The 25987-nt window shown below is 39.7% G+C and overlaps 1 protein-coding gene across 1 annotated transcript in view; it reads right to left on the reverse strand.

The window, feature by feature from the left end:
- The window catches only part of MYLK (myosin light chain kinase), a 140589-nt gene that overhangs the window by 48981 nt on the left and 65621 nt on the right, over positions 1–25987 (reverse strand). Inside the window, exons 14-17 of the mRNA XM_058027524.1 lie at positions 24577–24657; positions 23325–24220; positions 13591–13707; positions 10195–10275 (exon numbers count right to left, since the gene is read on the reverse strand). Of these exons, the coding sequence (XP_057883507.1) occupies positions 10195–10275; positions 13591–13707; positions 23325–24220; positions 24577–24657 (1175 nt within the window). The remainder of the gene's footprint in view (positions 1–10194; positions 10276–13590; positions 13708–23324; positions 24221–24576; positions 24658–25987) is intronic.

The following is a 25987-nucleotide window of genomic DNA, read 5'->3' on the forward strand; positions in this document are numbered from 1 at the left end:
TCGTGGTCAGAGAATGGCCTCTGCTGTGAAAGAACATTTCTTATTTTCTTATGCTCAACTAGGCAGCCTGATTGAAGTAGTCTGGCTTTTAAGATGTTATTGCCTCCAAGGGAAGCAGCATGTGCTAAGTGCTTTTGAGTATCTGGCAGACTATACAGAGGTGCCTAGTGACAGTCATAACAGATGCAAAAGTTTTAAATATTTTGGTCTTTTCTTTTCTTTTCTTTTCTTTTCTTTTCTTTTCTTTTCTTTTCTTTTCTTTTCTTTTCTTTTCTTTTCTTTTCTTTTCTTTTTTCTTTTCTTTATTTAGTTATTTCCAATTAGAAAGACACTGAGCAGCAAAATATCCCCCAACTTCACGAGACCAATAAAACCAGTTTTTTGATTTTAAGCCTTTTGGTTGCAGCAAACTACAAGCTGTGCACGATACCCTGGAACACATCATGTGATGCTCCATGAAAGTCAGGAGCCATGAGTTGCAAAACCACTGTAGGAGTCTAATGCTATGGCTCAAACAACAGACAGATTGATTTTTAGAATAATTGGAGATAGTAGGTGATGTAGGATGTGGAAAGGTCAAACTACTTAAAAAATATCTAATGGCTTAGCTGTCAACAGCAGTGTTTATTCAGTTTATTCTGAAAAACTTTATGCAGTGAAAACAGAAAAATTTTTTCCACCTTCTTTCCATTTTTTAGTAATTTTCCCTAAAAGTATGCTTGGCTTTTATATGCTCTGAATTTATTGATTTTTTTAGCAACCAGAAGCACAAAAATGGAGAGGTAGGATATTCTCACAGTATTTATGGCTGAGACAAAAAAGAGTAGCTGGATATTTCCCAAAGAAGCCTTTCTTTGACAAGTGCCAGCCCAACAGAACTAGTTAAAGGTTTATATGAGTACTTGTGAGGTGTTTATCCCTGCATTACTGGACTACCAGGCTGTAAGTAAGATATCTGTCGTGCCACATCTTCCATGGGGACTTAGCCCTCTTTAAACTGAGGCCTTCAAAGAGCACAACTACTCATGAAAGGGACACATTACTTTTGGGCCACCAACAGAGTAACATGCACCTTGGCTGCTGTGGTGACAGCAAATGTATTTCTACAGCCTCTTTCCTGCCCAAGTTGTACAAGCAAAGGCAGCAAGTGCTGTTTTCAGAGCAGCTTTCCTCTTTGTCCTGGTGTGATCACACCCTGAGCTGAAACTCTTATTTCAGGTTGGAGCTATATTATGAGGATGAAACTATGTATATGATCAGGTGCCAGCTGTAAGGCCGGTAGAGTCTGGCCTCTCATCTGCCCTTAAACACTCCTATTAATGGAAAAAAACCATTAGTTACTCATTAGATGCATAACCCCATGTAAACTCACTCAGTTACATGGTTTAGAAACATGTAAACATTTTTGTTTGTGCACGTGCTGTATTCGACATCAGACTCTCTGCTCTTCTCTAAACTGAAATGGAATAGCTTTTGGGTCTCTCTTCAGAGCTGCAATGGCTTTTAATAAAAGCTACAATGACAGGAATTTGATTGCTTCCACACTCCATTAAGCCTGATATGAACAAAGAGCAACAAGGATGAAGAAAAAGCGCCATTTGTCAAGTGCCATCTCAGGCTGCAGATGTGTTGCTATTTTTCAGAAAAAAGAAAAGCAAATTCCTGAATCCAGCATGATTTTCACCCAAAGATAACCTCTTGGCCAACACTATGTATTAGCTGCAGTACCTTAGTTAATAGGCAAGATGCATGCACACTGGAACAACTATGTTTAAGCCAGTTTAAAAGACTCTCACCTCAGTGGACTTCCATAGCAGCAAAGCAGAGAACATGAACTCATCACTTCATTCTGCTAGGGCACTGCCTTTTTGGTTTAAATTTTAGTTTTTACCCACCAGGACATTATATTCACTGAACTGAGGATATACAGACTGTCACTGGACTTCATCAAACCATGCAGATTGCCAAGGGTTGCTGGAAGGTCTGGCTGAATATCCTGTTTTGCAGACACAAATATCCCTGAGCAGAAATGAAAGGCTGGGGCAGGGTGGAAGGGGATGAGTACAAGGACAGGTCTCTGGCTCTATGCAGCTGGCTTCTTTGCCTGATAGTGTACACCCCACTGTTCTTAGATCTTCCTTAAAAATACCGGCTCATCTTATGCATTGCTTTGAAATGCAACTTATTTTTTTCAAAGGCTGCTGGAGACAGTTAGTGAAAAAAAAATCTAGTAAGATTACTCAAAGTTGACAAGGTCAAATGATTGTTTTCATTAAAATATTTGAGCCTCTTGGAAATGTTAGTTCAAGTCTGCTTCTGATGCCTTTTTTTTTTTCTTAAAGATGGTTTGTCTTAGTTTTGGTACTTACATTGAAAAGGGCCAATGCTGAAAATCAGCCTGGAAGTAAAAGGACTAATATTTCCCCCTTAAATGAATCTGCCTTCTAGAAACAACATAAACATTACAAGGCAAGTTTGCCTCTTACAGAGCTTGTTTTTGAGTGGGGGGACATAAAGCAAAAAGAGGAAAAACCCCACCCAGGCTGGTAGCTGCCAGACATTTGGTTGTGCCCTTCCTTGCCCTGATGGTGCAGTCGTGAGAGCAGATATGCTCAGAAGCCTCCCTCTTTCTTTTTTGCTTCCCTTTTTTGGAATTTTACTAAAAATAGGAATAGCCCTCCCCTGAAATGGCTCTCTGCACAACTTGCTTTCATAAAGCATGAAGGAAAACTCTTAGGATCTGAAAAAAACATCAGTACTCAAGATAGTATTTCCAACCAATCCATAATTCCTACTGTCTTCCCTGAGGGACATGCCTAAATTTATGTGCATGTCTTCTGTAGTGATGGATTTCAGCACCTGGTAAACAAGTACAGTTAATACCTAATTCCATTAGCATAAGGAACAAGACCTACCCCTGCTTCTGTCTGCTTGTGGAACAGCCTCATTTTAGGTCAGGAGAGAAGAAAGGTTAATGACATACCTTCATACATAAAAAAACATTTTACCCTCATGCAAAACATGCCAAGATTTCATCTTGAACTAAACTGGGGGTTTTTTCAGCATTTTCAGAGTTCAAGAGAAACTGAAAAAAGAAATCATGTCTGTAATGTGTCAGACAGCATGATAAGAAGAATATTTATGGAAAGCCCAGATTCAAGTATCTGCTCCTTCTTCCCCATCCCACTTGGATCCTTCAGGCTTGTGGGATGTGAGATCATGAGGTCTCTCTCCCCCCCATGTAAATGAAACCTGGGGGGTAGATATCCGGGTCTGAACCAAACGTGACTGCTCTCTGTCAGCTTTCACCACTGCCTGCTTTGCCAGAAAGAGTGCAATGACTGAGAGCTAGAAGTAAAGAAAAAAAGGAAACACTTGGCCTTGTGTTCAAAGTAGTCAATTATTCTGTTTTTCCCTTGCTTCTGGCATAGACCTAGTTGATGGTACAAAAACTCATTACAGATTTTAGCACAGTCAAGATGAAACAGGAGAAAAATGATGGCTACAAGTGTAGCAGAAAGTTTATTCATACATTCATGAACCTGTGCTAATTGCTAGAGAGGAAAATGACAAACAATGCACTGAACACTTCAGTAGCTTGAAAACTTCATCAAGATTTGAAAGTTTAAACAGTTTCATTTCATTGCATGTCAGAGGGCAAATTTCTCATAGTGTTTCCAAATAACTGTTTAATATCTAAATACAATGAACCAGAAAGTAACTCTGTCTTAAATTTGATGACAAGCAGAAATTAGAAAACTTAATCCCATGCAAATCAGTTACTTGAGTTTGTGTGCTTCATAACGGTTTTTTAAAGCTTTTGCTTTTTTTCATTAAAAACAACTGTCATTTTGTTGCAACATCCCGTATTTAGTTTCTAAATCATGCAGAGATTGTCCTCTAATTGAGACATATACAGCCTCTGCCTTCTGAAAACAAAAATAAAACCCAGGAAATACTCACTTTTGCAGTCACGAGAGAGCTAGGATATACCACCACACTCAGAGCTTCAATAATATCATCTGGTACACTGAAAATAACTCAGTATTTGAAAACAGCTCAGCTGAAGGAATAAACAATTCCATAGCAGTTTAGTAGCAGTGTTCTTGAGCAACTTCTACAATTAAAGCAAATCTGAGCAGTGCAGAAGAGATCCAGTATCAAACAGAGCTCACAAACAATCCAGGCCATGTAAAATGCTCTAAGAGCTCTGCTGGGAACAAGTTAGCAAGGTTAGTTTCATAAGTATAAGTTTAATTTTTACCTTTTTTATGTCTTGGAGAATATCTGCAATTAGACACTAAAAAGCTGTGCCCAAGTGTGTAGGGACAGGAGTCTAAGGTAGGCTACTACCCTGCTACCCAGTCTGTTCCATAGGAAAACACTGCCAGGTCATCTGGACATTCAGGAGCTCCAAATGGTTTCAATGGGAAAAGCTACATGCTGTATGCTTTTTTGACTTTATTTAAGCCAATTGATTTAGTTCCCTGTTTTATAGAGAAGAAACTTAATGCTTCTATTATATACCTCAGATGTGCAATTTCTTGCCAACAACATAACTGTAAATTAATGAAGCATGACACCTCTTCAGTTCGAGGCCACATTGCAAAAACTATTCATTTTTCTCTCTGTAAGACAGTCAATAAACATTTCTGTCTTCTTCTGTCAACATACAGATATGTAGGAAGGACTCCATGAAATACACGTGGAAAATACTGTTCTGTGCCAATATTAACTCAGAAAATGTCAGTACAATGAGAACTGTAGAGTAACTTGGCAGAGTTTCAAAATACATGCCCAGCATTAGAGCAACAGTGCTGAACTGGGCACTCAGGAGAAGCGATTTGGGCAACAAATTAGTGTTTCTCCATTGCCCATTTTATACTAAAGTAACAGATTTATTTTTCATCTGTGGAAGCAACCAACCTTCAGAGTCAACAGGTTAAATCCTGCATTGCCTGTTTACCTCAGCCCAACTTGGCTGTTGGGCCTTCTGGCACAGCTCTGCACCTTTGGACCCTCAAGCCTCAGGAAGTAAGGCAACACCTTTCACAATTTAGAGTTTCAGAGAAATCCTATTTAGGTCTTAAAACCAGCTAATGGCACTTTGATTTACATGTACTAAGAGTGGAATTTTCAGCTTAGGAAAAAAAGATTAATTTTTCCTTGAAAAGTTTGGTTAGAGGCTTCTCTGACAATGTAATTCATATTGTTCCAACACACTAAGTACTTGCACTCACTGTGCAGAAAATGTGCAGATCTCACAACAGCCAGGAGAAAAGCAGCATGAGCCTTCAGGGAAATGAATGGGACTGAGGGAACTGGCTTGGACAGCCTCACTGACCCTCAAGAGCATCCCAGACTATCCCAGCCACCAAAGAGGTCAGCAGCAGCCACAGAGCACAGCTGCTACCCCGTGCCCACACTTCTGCAATTAAAAGAACATCTCTGACCAGAACAGTAACTTCCTTAGTAATTGAGTTCTTCCCTTAGAAAGTGGCACATTTTACACTTAGGGCAAAACAATCTGTCATGAAATGAAGATTTTGAAACATTTCATATTCATCTAAGCCACGTTTCATATTATTTTCATAGAACAGAAATCAATAGAAAACTTTAAGTGTTTACTGATTTAATTATATACTAACTAAATTGGCCACATCAAGCTTAATGCTTTAATAACATTTTCTTAAAATGGTGCTTGCAGACTTGGATTCTTTGACAAGATTGTTCTTTGAAGAGTAAATAACAAACTGCATGCCAATTACTTGGCCACTGACTCATAATTTTTCCATGGTGATTAACACTTAGAATTCTCCCTGCTATGGACAAGAATATATTAATATAATAAGGGGTCCTGTTTAGCATATTTACTTTAATGGTGCATTGTTCCAGAGATGTCACTGCTCAGCCTAGCATTCAAGTACCAATGATGTTAAAAATTCAGATCTGGGAAGATGACAGTGAAACCTTCTGAAGGATTTGTTCTGGACAGTGCCAGTGATGACATTTATTAATAACTATCAGCAAGAGACTATAGCTACCTGTGTAACAGCTGTATTATTATACAGCTACCTAGCCAAAAATGTATTTGACATGAAATCACACGTTCTATACAGTAGCATATTTAAAAGATTTCTATCAGAAGCTACCAAATACTGCTAAATAACTTGCAGGTGTGTAGAAAAATTGTTTTCTTTGATGCAATTTTATTTTTAACTGAGTAGAAGCACTTACATTTGTGCAATCAAACTCTATGCTGGGTCAGCCCTTCAATGTATGTGGTCTGGATATGAGAACAGTGGGTTTAAGAAGTATTACTCAGAGGAGGGAATCCAGGATATCTTGTCAGGTTTTCATAACAATAACTGTGACACGTGATAATTGCAATTCCTTAATATTTACTGGAAGTAGTGCTGTAAGTTAGCCCTACAAAAACATTGGGCATTTCTTTCTGAACACTTTAATCCAATGCTTAGATTTATGAGCATTATTTTCTAAAGCATTAAACTAATTTTTTTCTCTCAGTAGCCATAAGTGGGATACAGTTTCTTCCTACTATAGTAAAGTTATGTTGCACAGCTCAGCCACAGTGTAGTTTAAAAAGTAGAATCTCATTGCTGTAATACTCTTTTTTCATCAGCAAATCTTGAAAAAAAGTCCTTTTGGAAAGCTCATGTTTTATGTAAACTATTGGGGTGCCACTTTAAAAAATCTATAGTATCTTCAATGCTGCATGCAAATTAATCCTGAGACTGAGGATCAAGAAATCTGGGTTCTAGGCTTGCAAACAAATCTGCCTTATCTTGGGCTAATTCCTTCTATTTTGGTCCTCTGCTTAAGGACAACAAAATATTTACAAGTGTGGAGTAGTAATAATTTTTTTAAAAAAAGGAATATTTATTTGTAAACATTCAAATCTTTATTTACTCTTAAAAATCTCAAGCAGAACTTTGATTTTTCCACAGTCTGTTGTGACAAAAACATTTATTTAATAAGCACTGAAGATTTTGCAAGTGGCTATGGTAATTGAAATAAGCAATTCCCTTTAAGCTTAATTTGAAATAAGTTTTAATTTCAAAGGGAACTGGGTGCCTAAATCCCTTCACGGCAGTTTCAAAGCTTTCTAGAGAAATGTGCAAGTGATGAAATTTTTGGCTTAGTGCTTCTGCTCCAGGGCTGTGTCAAGCCAGGAGGACCCTTACGTTACCCCCTGATTGTTCTGGCATGGCACACAGTGTGCAGCATGACAAATAATGAAAGGGTCCAATTTTCCACTGCCTCTTTTAGAAGAAACATAACACTCAATTATTTTAACTCAGTAACATTTGACATCCACTGAGCAAAGACCCAAGTGACAAAGCTCAAGTCAGTGCAGTCAGTAAAGAATGAACCAGTTCCAGAGGTGCCCTTCCTCTCTTCTTCCTTTTATTTCACCCAGATTCAAAGGTAAATCTGTTTCTTATTCTCAGAAACAATAATTTATTCTATTTATCCTTAGAGGGTTGCATAATTATTACTAAATTCTGGTGACACAATATTAATTTTAAGCAAAAGGAAATACATTGTAAGTGTTGTAATTTGCCAGCATGGGAGCAATCTTTCTGCAGTAAACACTGCAAGCATCCATTCAGAGATGTTGTTAATCCCTGAGTGACACACAGCTCCCTTCAAGATGTTCTTGTTTTTCTACACCAGAACCCAGTATGTATTGCATATCAAAGGAAGCAATGGCCCAAATTCTGCTTACTATTGGTTTTCTGTAGCTTACAAACCCCAAGCTTCCAGTAATTAAATAACATTGTCAGAATGAGCAGCCAAATGACCTGAGTCAGCAGCTCACAGTGAGACAATTTCTACAGGTTAACATACTGCCAACATTCACTCTTTTCCACAGAAAGAAATGTATTGATCTTTGCTTTCAGGAGCCTCAAATTAATTACTTTCCTGAAAGTTTACCAGGGCAAAAAAACAGGGATCATTTGTAATTTATTTGAAGGGAGAAAAGAATTACGTCGCTGCTAACCATGAAATTTGACTTGCACTTTACAGAATGTGGAAAACAGGGATCTTTTCCTAAAAAGTATTTCTGAAAAGTACAGAGAATATATAGTCTCTCTGTCCTATAGAGTATATACTGCTGTGACTGAATTACCTACGTAAAATTCAGAATCTATTAATTGTTAATTCTAGTCACATTATGAGGAATTTTTGCTCTCTCTTTCTTTCAGTATCAATCTGTACACTCTAGTTGCCCTTAGGACTGGTAACTCAACGTGGCAAAAAAGTGTTGGTAACTCAATGTGGCAAAAAAGACCAGAAAAGATAAGAGTAAAAATATATCTCCTTATTAGACTGAAACACCTTAATTCAGTTATTCTCTATTAGCCTTCTTTTCAAGAGATATACAGTAAAGACAGACAAACATCTGACTTGTAAAGCCTATTCTCTCTCAGGTAAGGAACTTTAAAGTCTCTGTATCTGATAAGAATTTCAGGGTAGATTGGAACTGTGTAGTCCACTGGATCTGCTTTGTATATTTTACCCCTGACAAACACACAAATAAAAACTTATTTCAGACCAAATACATTCCTCAGATGTTAAAAAAAACACCTGTGAAATCTCTGCAGCCAAATCCTTTTAAAATTGAATATGTATTTTTCAAAGCTTTTCCAAAAACTCTTTCAAAGCCCAGCTTCCTAACATTTTCTCTGGTTTCCTTGATGTTTACTGTGCAGCAGGAAAGATGTGTTAAAGGTACTTTGGAAAAAAAGAGCTTATGAGAAGTTCAAGAACTTGAAACACTGAAATAATATGCCATGTAGAAAAACCATTCCCCATTATTTCAACTTTCTTTTCCCAAATATTTCTGCAGCCAGAGTTGTAACTGTTGTTTTGCTATCTATTTTAATTTCAACTAAAACCAGAAGCAAAAGAAGCAGGATGTGGATCAGGTCATACATCTCCATATTTAGACTTAGTTCCCAACTCACACTTTCTCCTGGGAAAGCTGCAATTGATAACACTGCTGGGAGGATCAGAGGAAATGTGTGTGTTGTGTGCATAGAAAGCACAATTCAAAACACAGTTTTCATGGAGATTTAAATGGCTTTAAAATTTTCTTTCCTATGTTCAATAACAAAATAATTGTTGTTAATTGTTATTATTTACGGCACTTGAAGCTCAGGTGCAGAGGTGGAGCATGTCAGTGGGACTCTTCCACATCCCCAAAGAGAAGCTGGAGAGAGAGTTACAGTGCTCAGCCAGCAACTCAGAAATAGCTGTAGCCCAGGGCATAGTTTTATGTAAGTCACATTTCCAGAAGCACAGTTATTATCTGTGATCATCAATAACTATAAAACTGCTCTGAGTTCTGCTGAAAGCAGCTAAAAATGTTTTTGCTGGAAGACCAGATTAGTGTTTATTTGTTTTTTACTTTTTGAGAGAGCTGGATAAAATATTCCATATTTCCATTAAACCATGTTTACATCTTTTTAGGAACTCACATGGCGGACATTTAGATAAACAATTTTCAAAGTCCAGTTTTGATTTAAGAGATATTTGTATCCCTTAATTTCATAAGTAGTACCAGTGTTAGGAATTCCTAAACTGATATTATTGTCCTGCCTTTAGCATTTAAAGTTTCCTCTTAACCAAATGCATGTATGCTGAGTAGCAAACATGGGAACTTATAGCTAACTTATTATTTCTGAAAGTATTAGAAGCAAGTTAAGCATTAAGGCTTAAAACAAAGAATGCAAATTTTGCAAAATCACTCTCCATGGTCATGCCAAAAAAGGACAGATAATTCTACAGGGCATTTCAGTCAAGATGCTTTGCTTACCAATAGTAAAACTTCATATTGTCTACACAAGACACAGCACAAATTGAAGCAAACTACTCCAGTATTTCTGTGCTCTTTGAGAGGCAGCCAAAAATAAAGCTGTGTCACAAGTTTATTGCACCATTATGAAAAACAGAGAGTAGAGGGGCGAGGCCTGAACTTGCAGTTTGGGCTCTTACTTCTAATCCCCAGATGGCAAAAACTCATTTCACATGACTTAAGTGCAAGGGCTAAAGAAACAGCACAGGCTTCTGATCCTATGTCTGCAAACAGAAGGGGATGACCACAGAATCCCAAAGCACTCTTTTGTTTCCACTGGAAATAAAGCAAATCAAATCACAGTCACTTACCCTCTGTTGGCAGCACTGGGGGAAGTGTGGTCTTAGGCTTCTTGGTCTTCTTCTCAGCAGACTTTGAGGTCTTTGAGGTATCTGCAATCAAAACAAATAATAAAATACAAATCCTATTTGAAAATCAATAATGAAAAAGCTGTCTAATAAAAGGTTTATTTAGTATCCTTTTGCAAAGTTAGAGGAAATTGCTGTCCTTTAGGGTTTAAAGAAGAATTTTCAGCACAGATTTGCTGGAGATTTGCTGTCACATTCTGAAAGGAAGAGGGAGCAGAGAGGGAAAAACCCTCTACAAAAGCAGAATCCAAACCCAAGTAAGCAGCTAGACAAGAGGTCCCATCTAAGCTGACAGGTATTTTAGCTGAATAGACCAAATACAATGTGCACAAAACCGTGTTAGGCAGTGCAGAGAAAAGGGAAACAAAGCCATATCAAAACATAATTTCATTCAAAAGAAATTATATAAAGTAATTCTTCTGTTCCATTGTCTATGTGATCAATTCAGATTAACCTATTTCGAAGAGTAACATTTCCTCCATCTGTTTAAATCTCTCCAAGAAGATATTCTTGGCCATTTGTTTATTCCTAAATAGAAACAGCAAAAGGGACACCACAGGACCTAAATTTGATGGGTTCTACTATTTTCACAATTGCACAGCTCTTATCCAGAAACTGCTCATCACTGCAGGCTATACCAACAGCTAGGAGTCAATAAAGCTCCCTTCCATGTGTATCCCACATGAGATATAAACAAAAGGTGCAACTTTTTTTTAAGGTTATTCCAAGCTGAGCATGATCACAGGGCTGGAGCACCTCTCCTATGAAGACAGGCTGAGGGAGCTGGGGCAGTTCAGCCTGAAGAGAAAAGGGCTTTGGGGAGACCTTAGAGCCCCTTCCAGAACATAAACCAGCTCCAGGAGAGCTGGGAGGGACTTTCACAAGGATCTGCAGTGCCCCATCAAGCAGGAATGGCTTTAAGCTGAAGGAGGCAAAGTTTAGATTAGATATTAGGAAGAAATTCTTCTCTGTGAGGGTCATGAGGCACTGGCACAGGTTGCCCAAAGAGGTTGTGGACTTCCCATCCCTGGGGGTGTTCACGATGGGGCTTTGAGCAACCTGATCTGTGGGAAGCAGTCCCTGGCCATGGCAGGGGTTGGAGCAAAATGATCTTTAAGGTCCCTTCCAACACAAACTATTCTAGGATTCTGTGACCTAAAATGCAAATCCTAACAAGCTCTGCTTGCCTCATTGTTTGATACTGACATTTATCTTTGGAAGAAAGAGTATGATTATAGATTATGATCTCAGCAATGGCTGTATCACTTTACAGCTTCCAAATATTCAGCTTTCAGAGTATTTGTGAGGGAGAGAGCTGTTAGCTACAGAGAAAAAGATTACATAAATGTTATGGAAACATCTATTTTAGTCACCTTCTTCTAGGTGACAGTGTGTGAAAATTCATCTAAGTTTCCTTCCTAACAGAGGAAGCAAGAATTTCCTAGTAAATAATTCAGAGCAGAAAGCTGTGTGATAGTTCAGACACTCAGATTTTACAGATCTGCCAACTGAAGTCAAGCATTCCTCCAATCCTGAGTCCCTGATGTCAAAAGAAATATAATGACTGTGGTTACTTAGTCTAAAAATCAGCATCTGGGATCCTGACAGTGGACTGAAGAAGGGAGAAATCTGAACTCTTGTTTTAGATCACAATTCTAATTTAAAAATAACAGTCATCCCCTGTGCCAGTCTCAGACACGGGATATCGAATGGCGTCTTTCCTAAATAGCTGGAGTTTGCTATGGTGCCATTTGTCAAAAATCTCTTCTCAGTAGCATGCCAGTGGAGGATGAAAAAGGCAGAGGAGGCAGCCAGAATGGAGGTAAGGAATGTGGCCACCCTGGTGCCCAGCATGATGTGAGCAGTGAGCTCCTACCAGCACCACAGAAAGCCAGGCAGCTGAGGTAATGTCACTCACATCACCAGGCCAGCCGCTCACAGCCTCCCAGGAACAAGCCAAACTCCACCTGCAGCCTCCTAGAGCATGCATTGTCCAGCAGGAAACTTGAAGTGGGAAATAGGCTAAGGGAAGATTCAGGAAGAAAAGCAACTGCTTGAAGGAGATCAGCAGACAGAGGAAAAACACATAAGTGACTGAGGCACTTAAGAGTTGCTAAGGCAGCTCTAGAGAAATACTGAATGCTAAGCTTTTGATGATCTGATCCTTCAACACTCTGGATCTGTGGTGGTTCAGGTGTTTCAGGGACTAGATTTTTCTTAAAGCCTATTCTTTGAATTTCAGCACTGATAAAATTTATTACTTTAAATTACAGAATCATAAAAAATAGCTTATCAAATATCCAAGACAGATTACACTGTGACCACAGTATCACAGAAGGTACAGGTATATTTAATTGTAATCAATATTTAATCAATTTCTTTTCCAGCTACATGAAGACTGGTCTTTAGTAAGGAGTTACAGAATCACATTCTTACCTTGTGTCATGTAACATTAGGAAAAAAATAAAAGTATTCTTTTCGAGATCTCCTGCCACAAATACCACATCTGCAACACAGCAGTGAAGGTTCAGTACCCAAGTTCTGTTATTAGGCTTGTTGTCTAGTTTTGTGTTCATTTTAGGTCACAATGTAAAGTATTAGATTATTCAGAAATAAATTCACCAGAAGGTGAGTTGATAAGAAGGACATTTGGTTACTTAAAGCCCCTTAAATAATTTGAACTCCATGGCAGCTTTATAGGTCTGTGTCATACAGCCTCACCTAGGCCTTGCCCCAGGCCAAGACTAATGAACAAGAGTGCAGTGTCATCAGCACAACCATGGCTGAAGACAAGTACCTCAGCCTGTAAATAGTCCATGTTCTAAAACTATGGAACACAAGGGTGGTTGAGCTGCTAATTTATTTTTTCTCACTTACATGAGAAAATCAAACAACCAAACATCTGTGAATGCAAGAAGTGGGGAGTTGTAGATGTGCCACACGCAGTCCTGAGGCAGATTGACACTCAGGCAATTCTCACTGGCTCTCAGAGGATGCACACAGCTCAGAAACACATCTTACTAGTTCAGCTAACTGCTCTAAAGACCTTCTAGAAATACAGTGGAGGAGGAGAATACAGGAGGAGAATACAAATTATGGCACAAAGCATCCAGAGCCCTTGGTTCTGTACTGTCTCTCTGCTTATGCTCTTTATGGTAGCCATTGAATTATCTGCAGACCAAAAAGTACAGAAGGGAAGGGGGTAGAGTTCTTTTTGTTTGTGTGTGTGTGTGTGTGTGTGTGTGTGTGTAAGTAGCCCCTAAAGGTCATTCTTGGGAAATAAGCTGGAAATGAGTAAGTTCTAAGGAAAAGTTTTCTTGTACCCAGCACAGTACTCACCTTCTACCACCACCTTGCAAGCACATTCAGCTTTCCCTGCTGGGTTCTCAGCTATGCACTTGTACTCGCCCCCATCTTCAGGCACAGCCTTCTCAATGGTCAGTGAGCAGAGTGTCCCTGTACAGAGGAGGGAGAGAGCAAATGCATGTTAGGCTGCAGCTCACAAAAACCTTAGTGCTAGTAAGGAGCAGAAATAAGCCAGTCCTTCACTACTGGTGATCTTTTCTGCTTGAGAAAGCTCTCCTTAAAAAAATCAACCTTATTAGAGCCTTATTAATAGTAAGTAAATCAAAAATTGAATTTTACTCCTTTTGCCTAGGATACTCCAAGTAGTCCCTGCAGCCCTGAACTGGTTGCTAAAGGAAGAGAAGACCCAGAGCAGCACCTCTGCTGCTCTTGTCTTACAGCAAAGATCAGATGTCCTCACTCGGGTGACTTTTCTCCAAAAGTGCTCATAGTGTAGCACTGTAAATAAGAGGGTTACTGTCCAGTGCCCATTATCAAAGTTTTGATGCAGCCTCATCTCTAGCACTCCTTTGAGCACTCTGCTCTCATGTGTGTAAGAGCAGAACTTCAGCTCAGTGCCTAAGTTTAAAAACTCAACTGAAAGACATTTTCTTTTTGCTTGAATTGCCTAATGAATAACTGCTTATAAAACATCCATTAGAAAGTCCAACATATTAGTGGCAATCAAATTTATCACTGCAACAAATCCATTTCTTTCCAAACAAAACCATAAAATTTGACTTAATTGGGTTTGCAGACACAGGATGCGACATATGCTTGTTATTTACCAAGGGAAGCTTGGTACGACCCAAGGGAAATACATTTCCTCTTAAAAATGAAAACTCTGTGAACCAAAATAGAAGTTGTTCCCAGTAGATGAGGGATGAGGAAGAAGAACCTTGTCCCTTACTTTCACTTGCATTGCCTGGAACAATGAAGTGCTTTCCTCCCCAGGGTGACCCCCAATTAAAATGCTCCACACTTTCCCCTTCCAAATATCCCTAATTAAGTGAAGTTGAAGCTTGCTTTCTCCTTCTTCACTGGAAAGCTGGGTCTGTCCCCTAAGCACAGCCTGAGGCCTTGTGCACTTCTGCCCATTGCTGTTGGCCTGTCCAGAACTCCTCCACCCTCCACTTACCTCAGCTGCAGTAAAACCTTCCCCCTTCCTCTGTTTGACTTTCTCACAGTCATTCCTAATTAAAGAATTGATGGATTTTTTTTCCAGACATTTACCCTGTTTCCTGAGATGTAAGGAATTTTCCCAGCACCTTTCTCTTTGTGGTAACTGGAAGATTCCCAGAGTGCTCAACCCCAGGCTCCCCATCAGTTGCATCCCCTGTGATGTGGGAGATGGCACAGGCACAGGTGATCCTGGTCCATTAAAAGGACCTGCAGAAGAACTCCCCTCCATCTGAAGGACTTTGGGAATTTACTGGTTCTCTTTGGAGATGAACTCCATTTGGGCATGGCAATTATGATCTTGGCAATCAGATTTTTCTCTCATTTTAAAAGTGGATGTCATTATTCAAGAAAAATCTTATAAAAAACATTCAAATGGTTTCCAACAAATTAGGTTTGCAAAAAACACACATCCGTTAGAAGAAAATTATTTTTCCCCCACTTTATAATCCTCCACAAAATCAAGCAGCTCTAAATAATGACTATTTTCCCCTGAGAAATGATATGAAAACTGTCTCAGAAGAGGAGCACTGACCCCTCACTCACATGGGCTGTGCTCAGCCAACCACAGGGTGAAAAGAAAATCCACGTGCCCTCCCTGAGGCAACGCTTTTCCATGAGTCAGGCTGAAGCCAAAAATGTCACGAGCTGCAGTTCCATTCCAAATGGAGGAGACACATTAGAAAAGTATTCTTGCAGGCATCTAGCAAATATAAATTCACATGTCTCTGCTGTTTAAAGAGACATTTGGAGAGCAAGCCAAAGATAACTTCCAGTCTAAGAATTTATATAAATCTATGTAACATGATTAGAAAAGACTGCACATTGAAACCTAAAGATGATATTACAAAAACCCATAAGCTATGGAACAAGAACACATACATGTGAAGGAGACCACGGGCCACTTGACTGCAGGAAAGGAACCTGTAAGAATAACTGAATCATTAAGGGACTGGAACAATGCAGAATTTACTTTAGCTTCTGCAGTTTTCTACCTGCCCAAAAGCCCTTCCTCAGCTCACTGAAGACTAATGTGACACAGAGTCACTCCCCAACACTCATGTAATGAAGTTATTTTGTGAGAAAGAGGGTGAAGGAAATGTGCTTTTTTTCAAGGGCCATGTCCTTCTTCCTCCTAACTCCTACCTCCAAGAAGAAATAATCTGCATCCTATTTTCCTCCACTTCTTTCTCCCCAGGAACAGCGCATGCAAAACACATGGGGATTGCTGGGCTTCTTGCTGCCACCAGATACAATGGTAGCAGCCCTCAATGGAGGAGTGAAGGGAAAACGAGATAATTTGGGTCACTTTCCTTTATACAGCCCCTAGTATTCATGGAGCTGTGGACTACTATGACTTGGTATGGAGTTGGCCAATGGATCAGAAAGTTTGGCCAGGTTGGATCAGGAGTATAAGGCAAGGCTTAGGGAGCATGGTTATCAAAACCTCATTTTCATGGAAAACCAGGAAAAAAACCCCAAACCACTGAAAACCAGGCAAAACTTGATGAGATTTCATAAGGACAGGAAACTTCCCAACCAGGCCTATGTTGTGTGATCTAGAGCTACAGTCAATTCCCGGGGCTAGAAGGCCAAATGTCTTTCAATGAAGTATTTGGTATTTCCTTTGCAAACCCCATCATGACCTGAAATAAGCTTATTTTCTCAGAGCTGCCAGGAAGTCCAGACTGGTTACTCCAGTTGGGTATTCCAAAATCCTGGCACTTCACAAATCCCAGTCAGCTAAAAATGCTTGCTATATATTTTGTCACCCCAGCCCTCAACTGTTTTTAGGAAGCAGGCCATGGATGATCTCAAACATTGTCACAAAGTGCAGGATTGGAATAAACATGAATACTGGAATCTACCACTTAGACATTGGGGCTGGTGCAGCTCTAGAAAATAACTTAGCCACAGAAGCTGATACTTTAATGGAGACTCTAGTTTAGACAGACAGAGCCTTTCTCTTGAATTTTGAGCTATTAAAGGGTTCTCTGACTTACTCAAAAAATAGTGCAAGACAGTTTAAAATATCTCTAGGCTTCTGCATTCTTTCCATGAAACTCCCCAGAAAGTCAACCTCAGATATAAAACAAATACACAAACCAACAAAAAACAGCTCCTTAGTCTCATTCCCCACAGTGGCATCTAGCTGGCCAACCTCCTGATTCCTGCCCATGATGCAGACTCAAGTTTATGGATTTCTCATTGGTATCCCATGGTACAAGAAAGTACTGTGGAATATTTTGGTAATATTAATAAACACTGGTCTGTGAAAAATTGTGCCTAGGAGACATAATAATTTTTTAAGGAACTCATTGGCTTATAGAGCTAATTTTCTAATAAATCTTAAATTTTCTGGGCAAGTTCAAATGTGTGCTAGTGTCACAGTCATATTTAAAAATGACAAGTGGGCTGACCAGGAAAATACTGACTACAGTTTCAATGACAACAGAAAAAACACTGAAAAAAACCACATGAATTTCAGAGTAGAAAAAATGTCAAATGTAATTATTGATAATTGATAGAGTTTTAAGGAAAACAATGTAAGAAACATACTTTCATGATTCACAACATTAGACATTTAACCAGCAAATGTATCTGTGCAAAGGTAATTTCTTAACCCTTACTGAATATTTTGTGATAAATCACATTATTCTGATTTTAGTTAATGCTATACAATTAATTATTAATTACTATATAAAGGACATTGATTTAGGAATGTCCAAAATAAAGATCTCCTGAAGAAGCTGACAATAGGAAATCATCACTCAGTCTGTTTCTAGTGGATTTCCTCTGTGATCAGACTAGGACCCAAGTTATTAAATATTTTAGTCTATGACATGGAAGTACTCATAAATTAACTTTTATAAATTTACAGATGCTAGAAAGAATTTTGGAAAGGGAAAAGTTAGCAGAGCAGTCCTCCTAAACAATGTCATTTACTTGTTAAGCTGAGACCCATTCACTCAAAGAAAATGGAGCTTGAGATAGTGAAAAGAAAAGCTCTGATGGCAGCAAGGGATGCTGTATATGCAGGAGGTTTAAAGGCTTAATAGAGAAATGACAAACATGAGTTCCAAAGTTGTGAGGTAGAAGGAGGACCAATAACCTGTAGGAAGGGCAGCCACAGGAAGGTGATCTCCTTCTCACTGATGCTGATACCCACACATGATCCTGCTTCCTCTTTTCTAAATAGGATAATAAACTAACAGCAACTGGAGAGGAGGTATTGGAAAGAGAACCTAACAAAACAACCCCAAGCCTCCAAGGGCTGGATGAAGTGCATTATGGAGAGAAAGTCAGTAAGAGCTTGACTTGTCAAGTTTCAAAAAAAGGAGAAAGCTATCTTGGTTGCAGAGCTAAAGCCTTTCTGTCAAGTTAGAAATAAGGCATTGCTTTGGTTCTTGATTTAACAACAAAACTCTTACGAGAACAGCTAGACTTTGCAATAAATTGCCAGTGGTTATAGGAAATATCTCTCTTTTGCTGTATTTAAAACCACACTTCATGCATTTTCTGGAAGAGAATAAATTCAGACAAAAATGACAGTGCAGAGGGAAATGTGGCCTGTGACAAACATGGTATTGTGTCAGAACTGATGCTCAGATGATCTCCCCAACCTTAAACTTTCTGAAGAAGCTTTTGTAGAGTGCAAAATGCATCTGCTTTCAGCAGTGCACAGAGTTGTGTCATACAGCAAATTCTTGCTCAAATTTAATTAAAAAGAAAACAAAAAAGTCACGGCAGTTCCTAGCTGGACTGGCAGATGTAGACTTGCATGACTGGTAGGAAGATTTAGGAGTTAAGTCACAAGAAAGTTGTTAAGGCATTATTACTAATAAGATTACCAAATCTCTACACTGCCAAGACACTTGGGAAGAAAAAAATGCTGGTTTAGACAAAGCAACACAAACTCAGGGCATTTTCTAAGCTACAGCATCACTGCTACCTGAGTCTATATTAGAAAGTTCCTCTTCCATCTATATAGTCACAGAGTACTAAATCTATCCAAACAAAGCAGAGCAAGCTGACTTAAAAAATGGCAAATGTGTGAGTTTAGACTTGTATTCACTCATACATCTCAGCTGGCCAGTTTACTAAGGATGCTGTGCACAACCCTTTCACTGCCATCTTACAGAACAAATTTTTGAGCCATGCAAGAACTTTCTCAGTGGATTTTCTGTCCAAGAGGACAGCAGGAGAGTAGCACAGGGCACTGCTGGGCCAGTGCTATACAAATGTAAAACAAAATGGGTCCTGTTCTAAAGGGTTCAGTCTGTGAGGAAAATTGTTCTGCTCTGTCCTTATATGTCTAAGTTCACTGCAATGTCTGCTAGAGCCTTCTTAAAAACTTTTTTCCAAACAAAAAGCCCCCCATGACTTCAAGCAAAGAAGCCTCTCATTAAAGAGGCTCTTAACCATGCATCATCTACCCCATACTGTATGCATGTATAATGCTCCAATTTATGAGCACCCTCTTTTTATTGTTAGCAACCACTTATTTTGATCTTTAATGGGAAAAAAGCACATTAACATCTTTCTCAGGAATGTAGATAATTGCACTTTGACAGGTTTAAAAGAAGAAAAATATAAAATCAAACCATTAAATAAATTGTTCTACATCAGAAAAATAGTGCAAGAGCTCACTTCATCATAAAAATGATACATTAAGCCAAAAATCCTGCCAATCAACCAACAGAGTACTATTTGGGGAAATGTAAAAAGGAATGGAAGAAAAAGTGTACTGATGTTCATGATTTCAAAGGGAAAATAGCTGAAATGTAAAATGGAGGGAACATGACATGCTATCAGCTATTGTTGGGATTGTGATATTCAGGATAATGCTGCCCAGATTCTGACTTCTAACTAAACTTAACCCTGGAATTAGGGAATACACTACAAGCCCTAGATTACCAGAAATCACCCAATTGCTGCATAAATATGCCTAAGCATTTTTGAGCAGGGTTTAGCTCTTCTTTTGGCAAAGGCCTTACCAGACACAGACTATTCTGATGCTGGTGTTTGTACCCAGGCTTCTCCAATGGTGCAGAAGCAGGGATGGCACTCTCCCTTCTCCTGCACTCCAGTGGCTAAACTGCATTGGGTGGGCAATTCAGTGTCAGTCAGGCTCTGCAAGCACAGGGGAGACCTGTGAACAGCATTGTTTCTAACTGGCAAAGGGCCTCAGTATCAGCTAGGACAAATATGCCAAGGAAAGTTATTTTCAGTAACTACACATAGTTCTTACATAGTTTGCCTATCCTGTGAACCTGTTACAAACAAGTATATTTCTAAGTTTGACCTTCCTGGCCAAATATGCCACTGTTTAATCACATGTTCCTGAAATTGAATTTTATGTATTTACCTTCACAACATATTTAGCACCAGGAGATGAGCAAACTTCTGTCTCTTTTTGCCTTTTTTTTTTTTTTTTCTCTCTTCTGGGAATGACAGAGAGAAATAATTCAATTTCCAAAGCACAATTACATAGCATTCTGGGAGTTCATGCATTACTTACACTGACCAGTTTGTGGGACAATATTCCATACTAAGATGGGCTAGTAGTGTGGCTAAGAAGCAGATGGACATGCTTTACTCTAGATAAGGAATTTTCCAGTACGCAGCTCATTAAGAACATGTAAGTCATTGTGAAATACCTCTGGTGAATCTGGAAAAAACCCCCATGGTCATCACCAAACATCACAATACCACAAAGCAGTTGGTGAAATGGCTAAGAACAGATCTAGACTATCCTCTTCCTCTATAGAGAATTTTGTTGCTGAACACAAGGAGGGGCAAGGTCATAGCAAAAAAATAAAAAAAATGGCTTTGCAAGATCTAAATTGAGCTATGTCTCTTTGTTCTGAATTTCTCTTGTTCCCCACAGACTCAACCCTCTTCCAGGTAAGGATGACTCCAGGGCATTACCTCCAGGGCCCACTAAATGCTGCTCCAAGCTTTAACAGAGGCACTGCTGCTGAGGTACACCTGTGGGTGTGATGCTGTTGCATTTTCAGTGTTTGGGGCAAAGGATGGAATCTGGGACTTTTCCTGTGGCCTGCTGTGTGCTGCATCCAGTGTTCTTGTTGCTCTCTGTGTTTAAAGCTGCTCCAAACACTATCTATGAGACTAATCCATTCAGTTTCCCTATTGAACAGTATTTCCTGATGCTGACTGAATTTGCTATTTCTCAGTTTCAGTCTGTTATTCCAGTTATTCCTTCTCCTCTCTTGGTTCCCTCAAGTAAGTATGTGTTCCTAATTAGGGAAATAGAGAAAACTGAATCTCTATGAAATCTGGAACTTAAAGTATCGTGCATACCTACTTAATTACTTAACAGTTGGCATGAAAGAGTCTTACAATGAGAGAGCAGCAACACATTCTGCTCTAAGAGCCAAAGCTAGCAGGTACTGTCAGGAAAAAAACCAAAACTGACCATCATGCAATGCACCCAGTGTACCAGAGAGTATGTAATAAGGTTTTAAAAAAATAGTTCTAATCCTCATTCCTTGTCTTTCCATTAAAGGACAAAACTCAGAGCCCTGTGTAATATTTCTTTCCAAGAGCCTCTGCAAATATGTGCAGAAGAAAGCCTAACTTTGAGATACTGATAACACTGACTCCTAAGCATGGCTCAAGTGCAACAGTGCAGGTACAAGTGGAACACAAGGACAGTGTCTTCACCCCCTGCAGGAAGCACTCCTGGAACAGTGGATTCCTTCTGCAGGGCTGAGCTTTGATCCTGGAAAGCACTGCTAAAGCCTGACACTCTGGAGTGCTGTGACCAGGAGTGTCACCCAGCCCAGACAAGCTGGATGGGAGAAGCCTCCTGCCCTGCTCTGACAGGTGACTGAGCATTTGTGGACATCAGCATCACTTCACTGCAAACAGCTACCCTCGATTTGCAGCTCCACAATACCATTTTATAAAGTGAATAAGAGTTGGGGGATTATAATAGTCAATTACTCTGATTATTTTAGTGAAGTAAACAGCTTTCTGCAGCACTGTAACACTAAAGCTTTGGGACTTTAGGAGGCTCCACCATAGCTCAGAAGCTTCGGTACAGAGGTGCTGTCTATCTGATGTACTTTGACAGGAACCATGGAACTTTGGGATATAATTTATTTTCCACTCTGAGCAACTCCAGGAAAAACCTTGAAATCTTGCTTCCAGCATAAGGCTGGCTAAGCTGACTGATTCTGTCAGTCCTTTTTGTAAGAATGGCATTTCCACCAGTCAATGTTTGCTCAGGTACATGATACTGATCCTTATTCTATGCAGTCCCCTTAGCTGAAAACCAACACATACTCACAAAAAAAAAAAACCAAAAAACACATTATGCTACTTCAGACACAGGCCAGACACAATGCACCTGCTACCATTTGCCTTACTCCATCTGCTTACTTTGGTATCTCCTTAATGCTCTACTCAAGTACCCCAAGCCTCTCTGAGGACAATGCAATTTCTGACTGCATCCACGTCAGGAGAACACCTGTGTTACTCTGCTTGGAACACTGCACAGGGATTCACTGGTTGTGCTGAACTGTTCTGCATAATAATTTGGTTATCATTTGGTAACACTAAAAATAACCTGGATTATATGAAGGAAGATTGGAAAGTAAGAGTGCAGACCCCTGTTTCAAGCTATAATTCTCACTGTGAACACAAACTTTTTTGCTACAATGTGCCAGAGGATATAATTCTCCAGATAATTTCCTCAGTGTTTTATGGAACACATATGAAGTAAAGAAGGGGGTTTTTTTGTGCTATCAATTGTCCTTCCTTCCTATTTTTGCCCCAAGGAAAATATATTTTGTCTAGATACATTAAATTTCATGCAAAAAACAGTCTAGTGGGTTTGATCATCCAAAATGTGAAATATAAGGGAATCATTCAGTTTGAAAACAATAAGTATTCCCTCTAAGGATTTCTACCAAATTCTATACAGTTTTGAAGTTAGTTCAAGTCACCAAGCCAGTGTAGTTCAAATATTTCAGTGCTTGTAATGGCAACAGAAGCATATGTGGTGGGGCTTTAAATACACTGGAAATATGTTCTCAACTCTGACCTTAACTTGTAGCTGTAGCAATTTCTTTCAATGACACAATCCCTCTTTGCTTCTGTGTTTCTTATTGCAATAAAAAGCATGAAATATTAAACATACAGAAGAATTCAATTAAAATTTGGAAACCAGCAATAATATTATTATGCTTTCAATGTTCTAAATCCTTAAAGCTTAGTTTAAATAAGCATCATGTACCAGCTCCTTAAGCAGTGTTAGCAATGTAAACAGTATTTAAAAATGCAAGAAGTTCAACTTTATAAAATTTACATCTGCAGGCTGTTAAAGGGGAATCTGCAAGAACTGTCAAACAATACTGTTCCTTGTGTACTCCACTGAAATAACAAGAAAGCTGCATCTGGAAACAGTTAGTGGCACAGGACTTAAATAAATATTGCATTACCTTTAATGAACTAAATATTAATAATCAAGAGCCAGATATAACAGTGTGCCATCCAGCTGGCTTGTAATGCAATTCATTTACCTTCTTGGGAGATGACAATAGACTTCGATGATTTGATGGCTTTGCTGTCTAGAGTCCAGGTGACAGCTGCAGGGGGATCAGAGGAAATCCGACATTGTAAGACCAATTTTTCACCATCAGCTACTTGAGCATCCTGAAGCTTCTCTGTAAAGGAGGGTGCTGTTCCTTTGCTTGCTGGTGGTTTGCTTGCTGGTGCTTTGTTTTCAGCTTTTTTCCCAATTATTCCGCCATCCACCACGGCACACCCACGTTCACAGTTTGGGGTTCTGTCATTCTTCTCCTCTTTCTTCACTGCTGGTTTGGCAACAGGGGCTTGAGAATTGGGGGTCGCATTCTGGGCTTCAGAGTTGGCACGAGCGTTCGGTGCAGGGGTGCTGGCGCTGCCATTCTCCGCAGGTGGCTTCTTCTTGGAGCCCAGCACAGACCTGAAATCTGTAACTGCAGGTTTAGGAGGTGGTGCCTTCTCTGGCAATGGGGTTTTTGGGGTGCCCTTCTTGGCCAGCACAGAGCGGAAGTCCACCTGCTGGGGAGCATGGACTTTCCTCTCCTCCTCTGACAAGGTCTTGGGCTTGACCTGCCGCTGCAGGTTTGCTCGGAAGTCCATTTGCTCGGCTGGGATTTCTTTCAGTTCCTCCTCAGAAAAACTTTTGGTGCTGACTTTCTTGCCTAAAATATCACGGAAATCGAGTTGTTCAGCTTCCTGCTGCCTCAGGCTCTCCTCTGTGTGCTCCCGAGTTTCCACTCGCCTCTTCAGCACGCCTCGGACGTCCTCCTGCTCTTCCTCAGCTACTCTGGTTACACTGCTGTTCTTTTTGAAGCCACTTGTTCTACCAAATGTTAGTTTACCATGATCTCCACCATCTCTTTGCTCTCCAGAGCTGGCTGATTCCCTCCCACTATGATCCGAAAAAGAAAAGAAAGAGAGAGCCAGGAAAGGGGCTGGTTTAAAAATGTCAGGGAACAATCTCAGAGCAGGAATAAAATGTGTTTATAGAAGGGGAGGTTGATTAGAGGAGCACACTCCATTAGTTTATTGCATCAATGATGACTTCAGGAGCCATATAAGGGCACAAACAAAAAAGATCTCTACTCTGGCTTGGTACAATGTGCTTAGCTTGTATGATGAAAACAATTTGTTGGGTCACATTTGGGGATTAGGTTGAACAGCAGCCAGCCTGGGTCTGTAAGGGCAGGGAATTAACGGAGCAAAAAATAGAACCCACCCATGCAAGTCCCTGGGAAAAATACTCACTCTCCGAGCATTTCTGCTGTGGAAGCTGAACTCTCCCGCAGCATCAGGGACACCTGGCAGCTGCATTCTCCAACTTGGTTCCTGAAATATTTAAGTGAAATCAGAAAAACAGGGGTTTCTTCCTCTGTAACTTGCCTGAGCTAAGTGATTGTGTGTTGCACTAAAGCAGCTCAAACCCAGTGTGCCATTCCCCTTTTCTATGCCCAGCATTGAGGGGATTGACTGAGTGAATTTGGTCCCCTTATATTTGGAGCCAAGCTATCTGAAATAGCTTTTACTGATCAGTTGCTATCTGGGAACAACATACTCCCTGAACAAAAATCAAAGCAATTTACAGAATGAAGCAGCTGCAAACAAACAAGCTAAAGGAAAACAAATACAAAAGCTGGAAAATCAAGACAGAGGAAAGGGCTATTTTACAAAGCTGAAAATCCTTCCAACTCTGCCTACTGTTTATTTATTCAAACCCAAGCTCTTAAGTTTTCTAATGTTAAGATATTAAAAACAGGGTCCCATTTCCTTCCCTCCCCTCTGGCCCAACCAATCAGCAAAACCCATCCACACGGATTGCTCCAGCCTGCACATGTTTATATTAAAAAACATAAAAGTGTCACCATATATGGTGCTGAGTACTTATTCTTCCTTTTGCAGAGGAATACCACGGATGCCTTCTGGAAAGGGCTCCCATTAAAGAATTCATTTAAAGTGCTCCCCGCTCCCCTGCAGCTCCCTCCCTCCCCCAGATATATATCATTCTTCCAGCCCCAAACAGCTCTTCTCTGCTTAACACAGGAGATGCCAAAAGCAAAATTTAACTCCCCCAGGGCAGCAGTTGTGTAACTATTGCCACCACTCCCCTGACTGCTATTAAAAAACCAGACTTGAACTGATTAAGGACTAGAAATACCTTTTATTAGTGAAAACACTTCTGTCCTTCCCAGTTTAGGTATAAGCTTGTAAATGGACTAGAAAGTCCTGGATTATTTATCTTTTTGGAGCAAAACCAATTTTTGCTACTGAAAACATTTCCTGGACATGAGCAAAACACGTGTTGGAGGGGAGGAGGGCAAGAGAGGCAGGTTTTCCCAGCTGTGTTCTGCTTTGAACTTGCTAGATAAGAGCACCTTCAATTCCACTTAGCCCTGACGTTTAAAACATGGACTCAGGACTGCTAGCTTGCCATAAATATATTGTCTGGCCTGGTTTTTAAATAGAGCATGGAAATACTTTCCTAGATATGGTACTGTTTGTGTGAAAAACCCCCTATAATTTCAACCATTTTTAACTTGCAGTGAAATCAAGATAACACAGATAACAGAATCACATATTCAGCACAAAACTTTGTCTTTATAAGAGCAATTAGTGCCATCACCTTCTCAGATATATTTCCCTTGATTTCTATTGCTTTAGA

Source organism: Melospiza georgiana, chromosome 7 (genome assembly GCF_028018845.1).
Source record: "Melospiza georgiana isolate bMelGeo1 chromosome 7, bMelGeo1.pri, whole genome shotgun sequence".
NCBI classification, from domain to species: domain Eukaryota; kingdom Metazoa; phylum Chordata; class Aves; order Passeriformes; family Passerellidae; genus Melospiza; species Melospiza georgiana.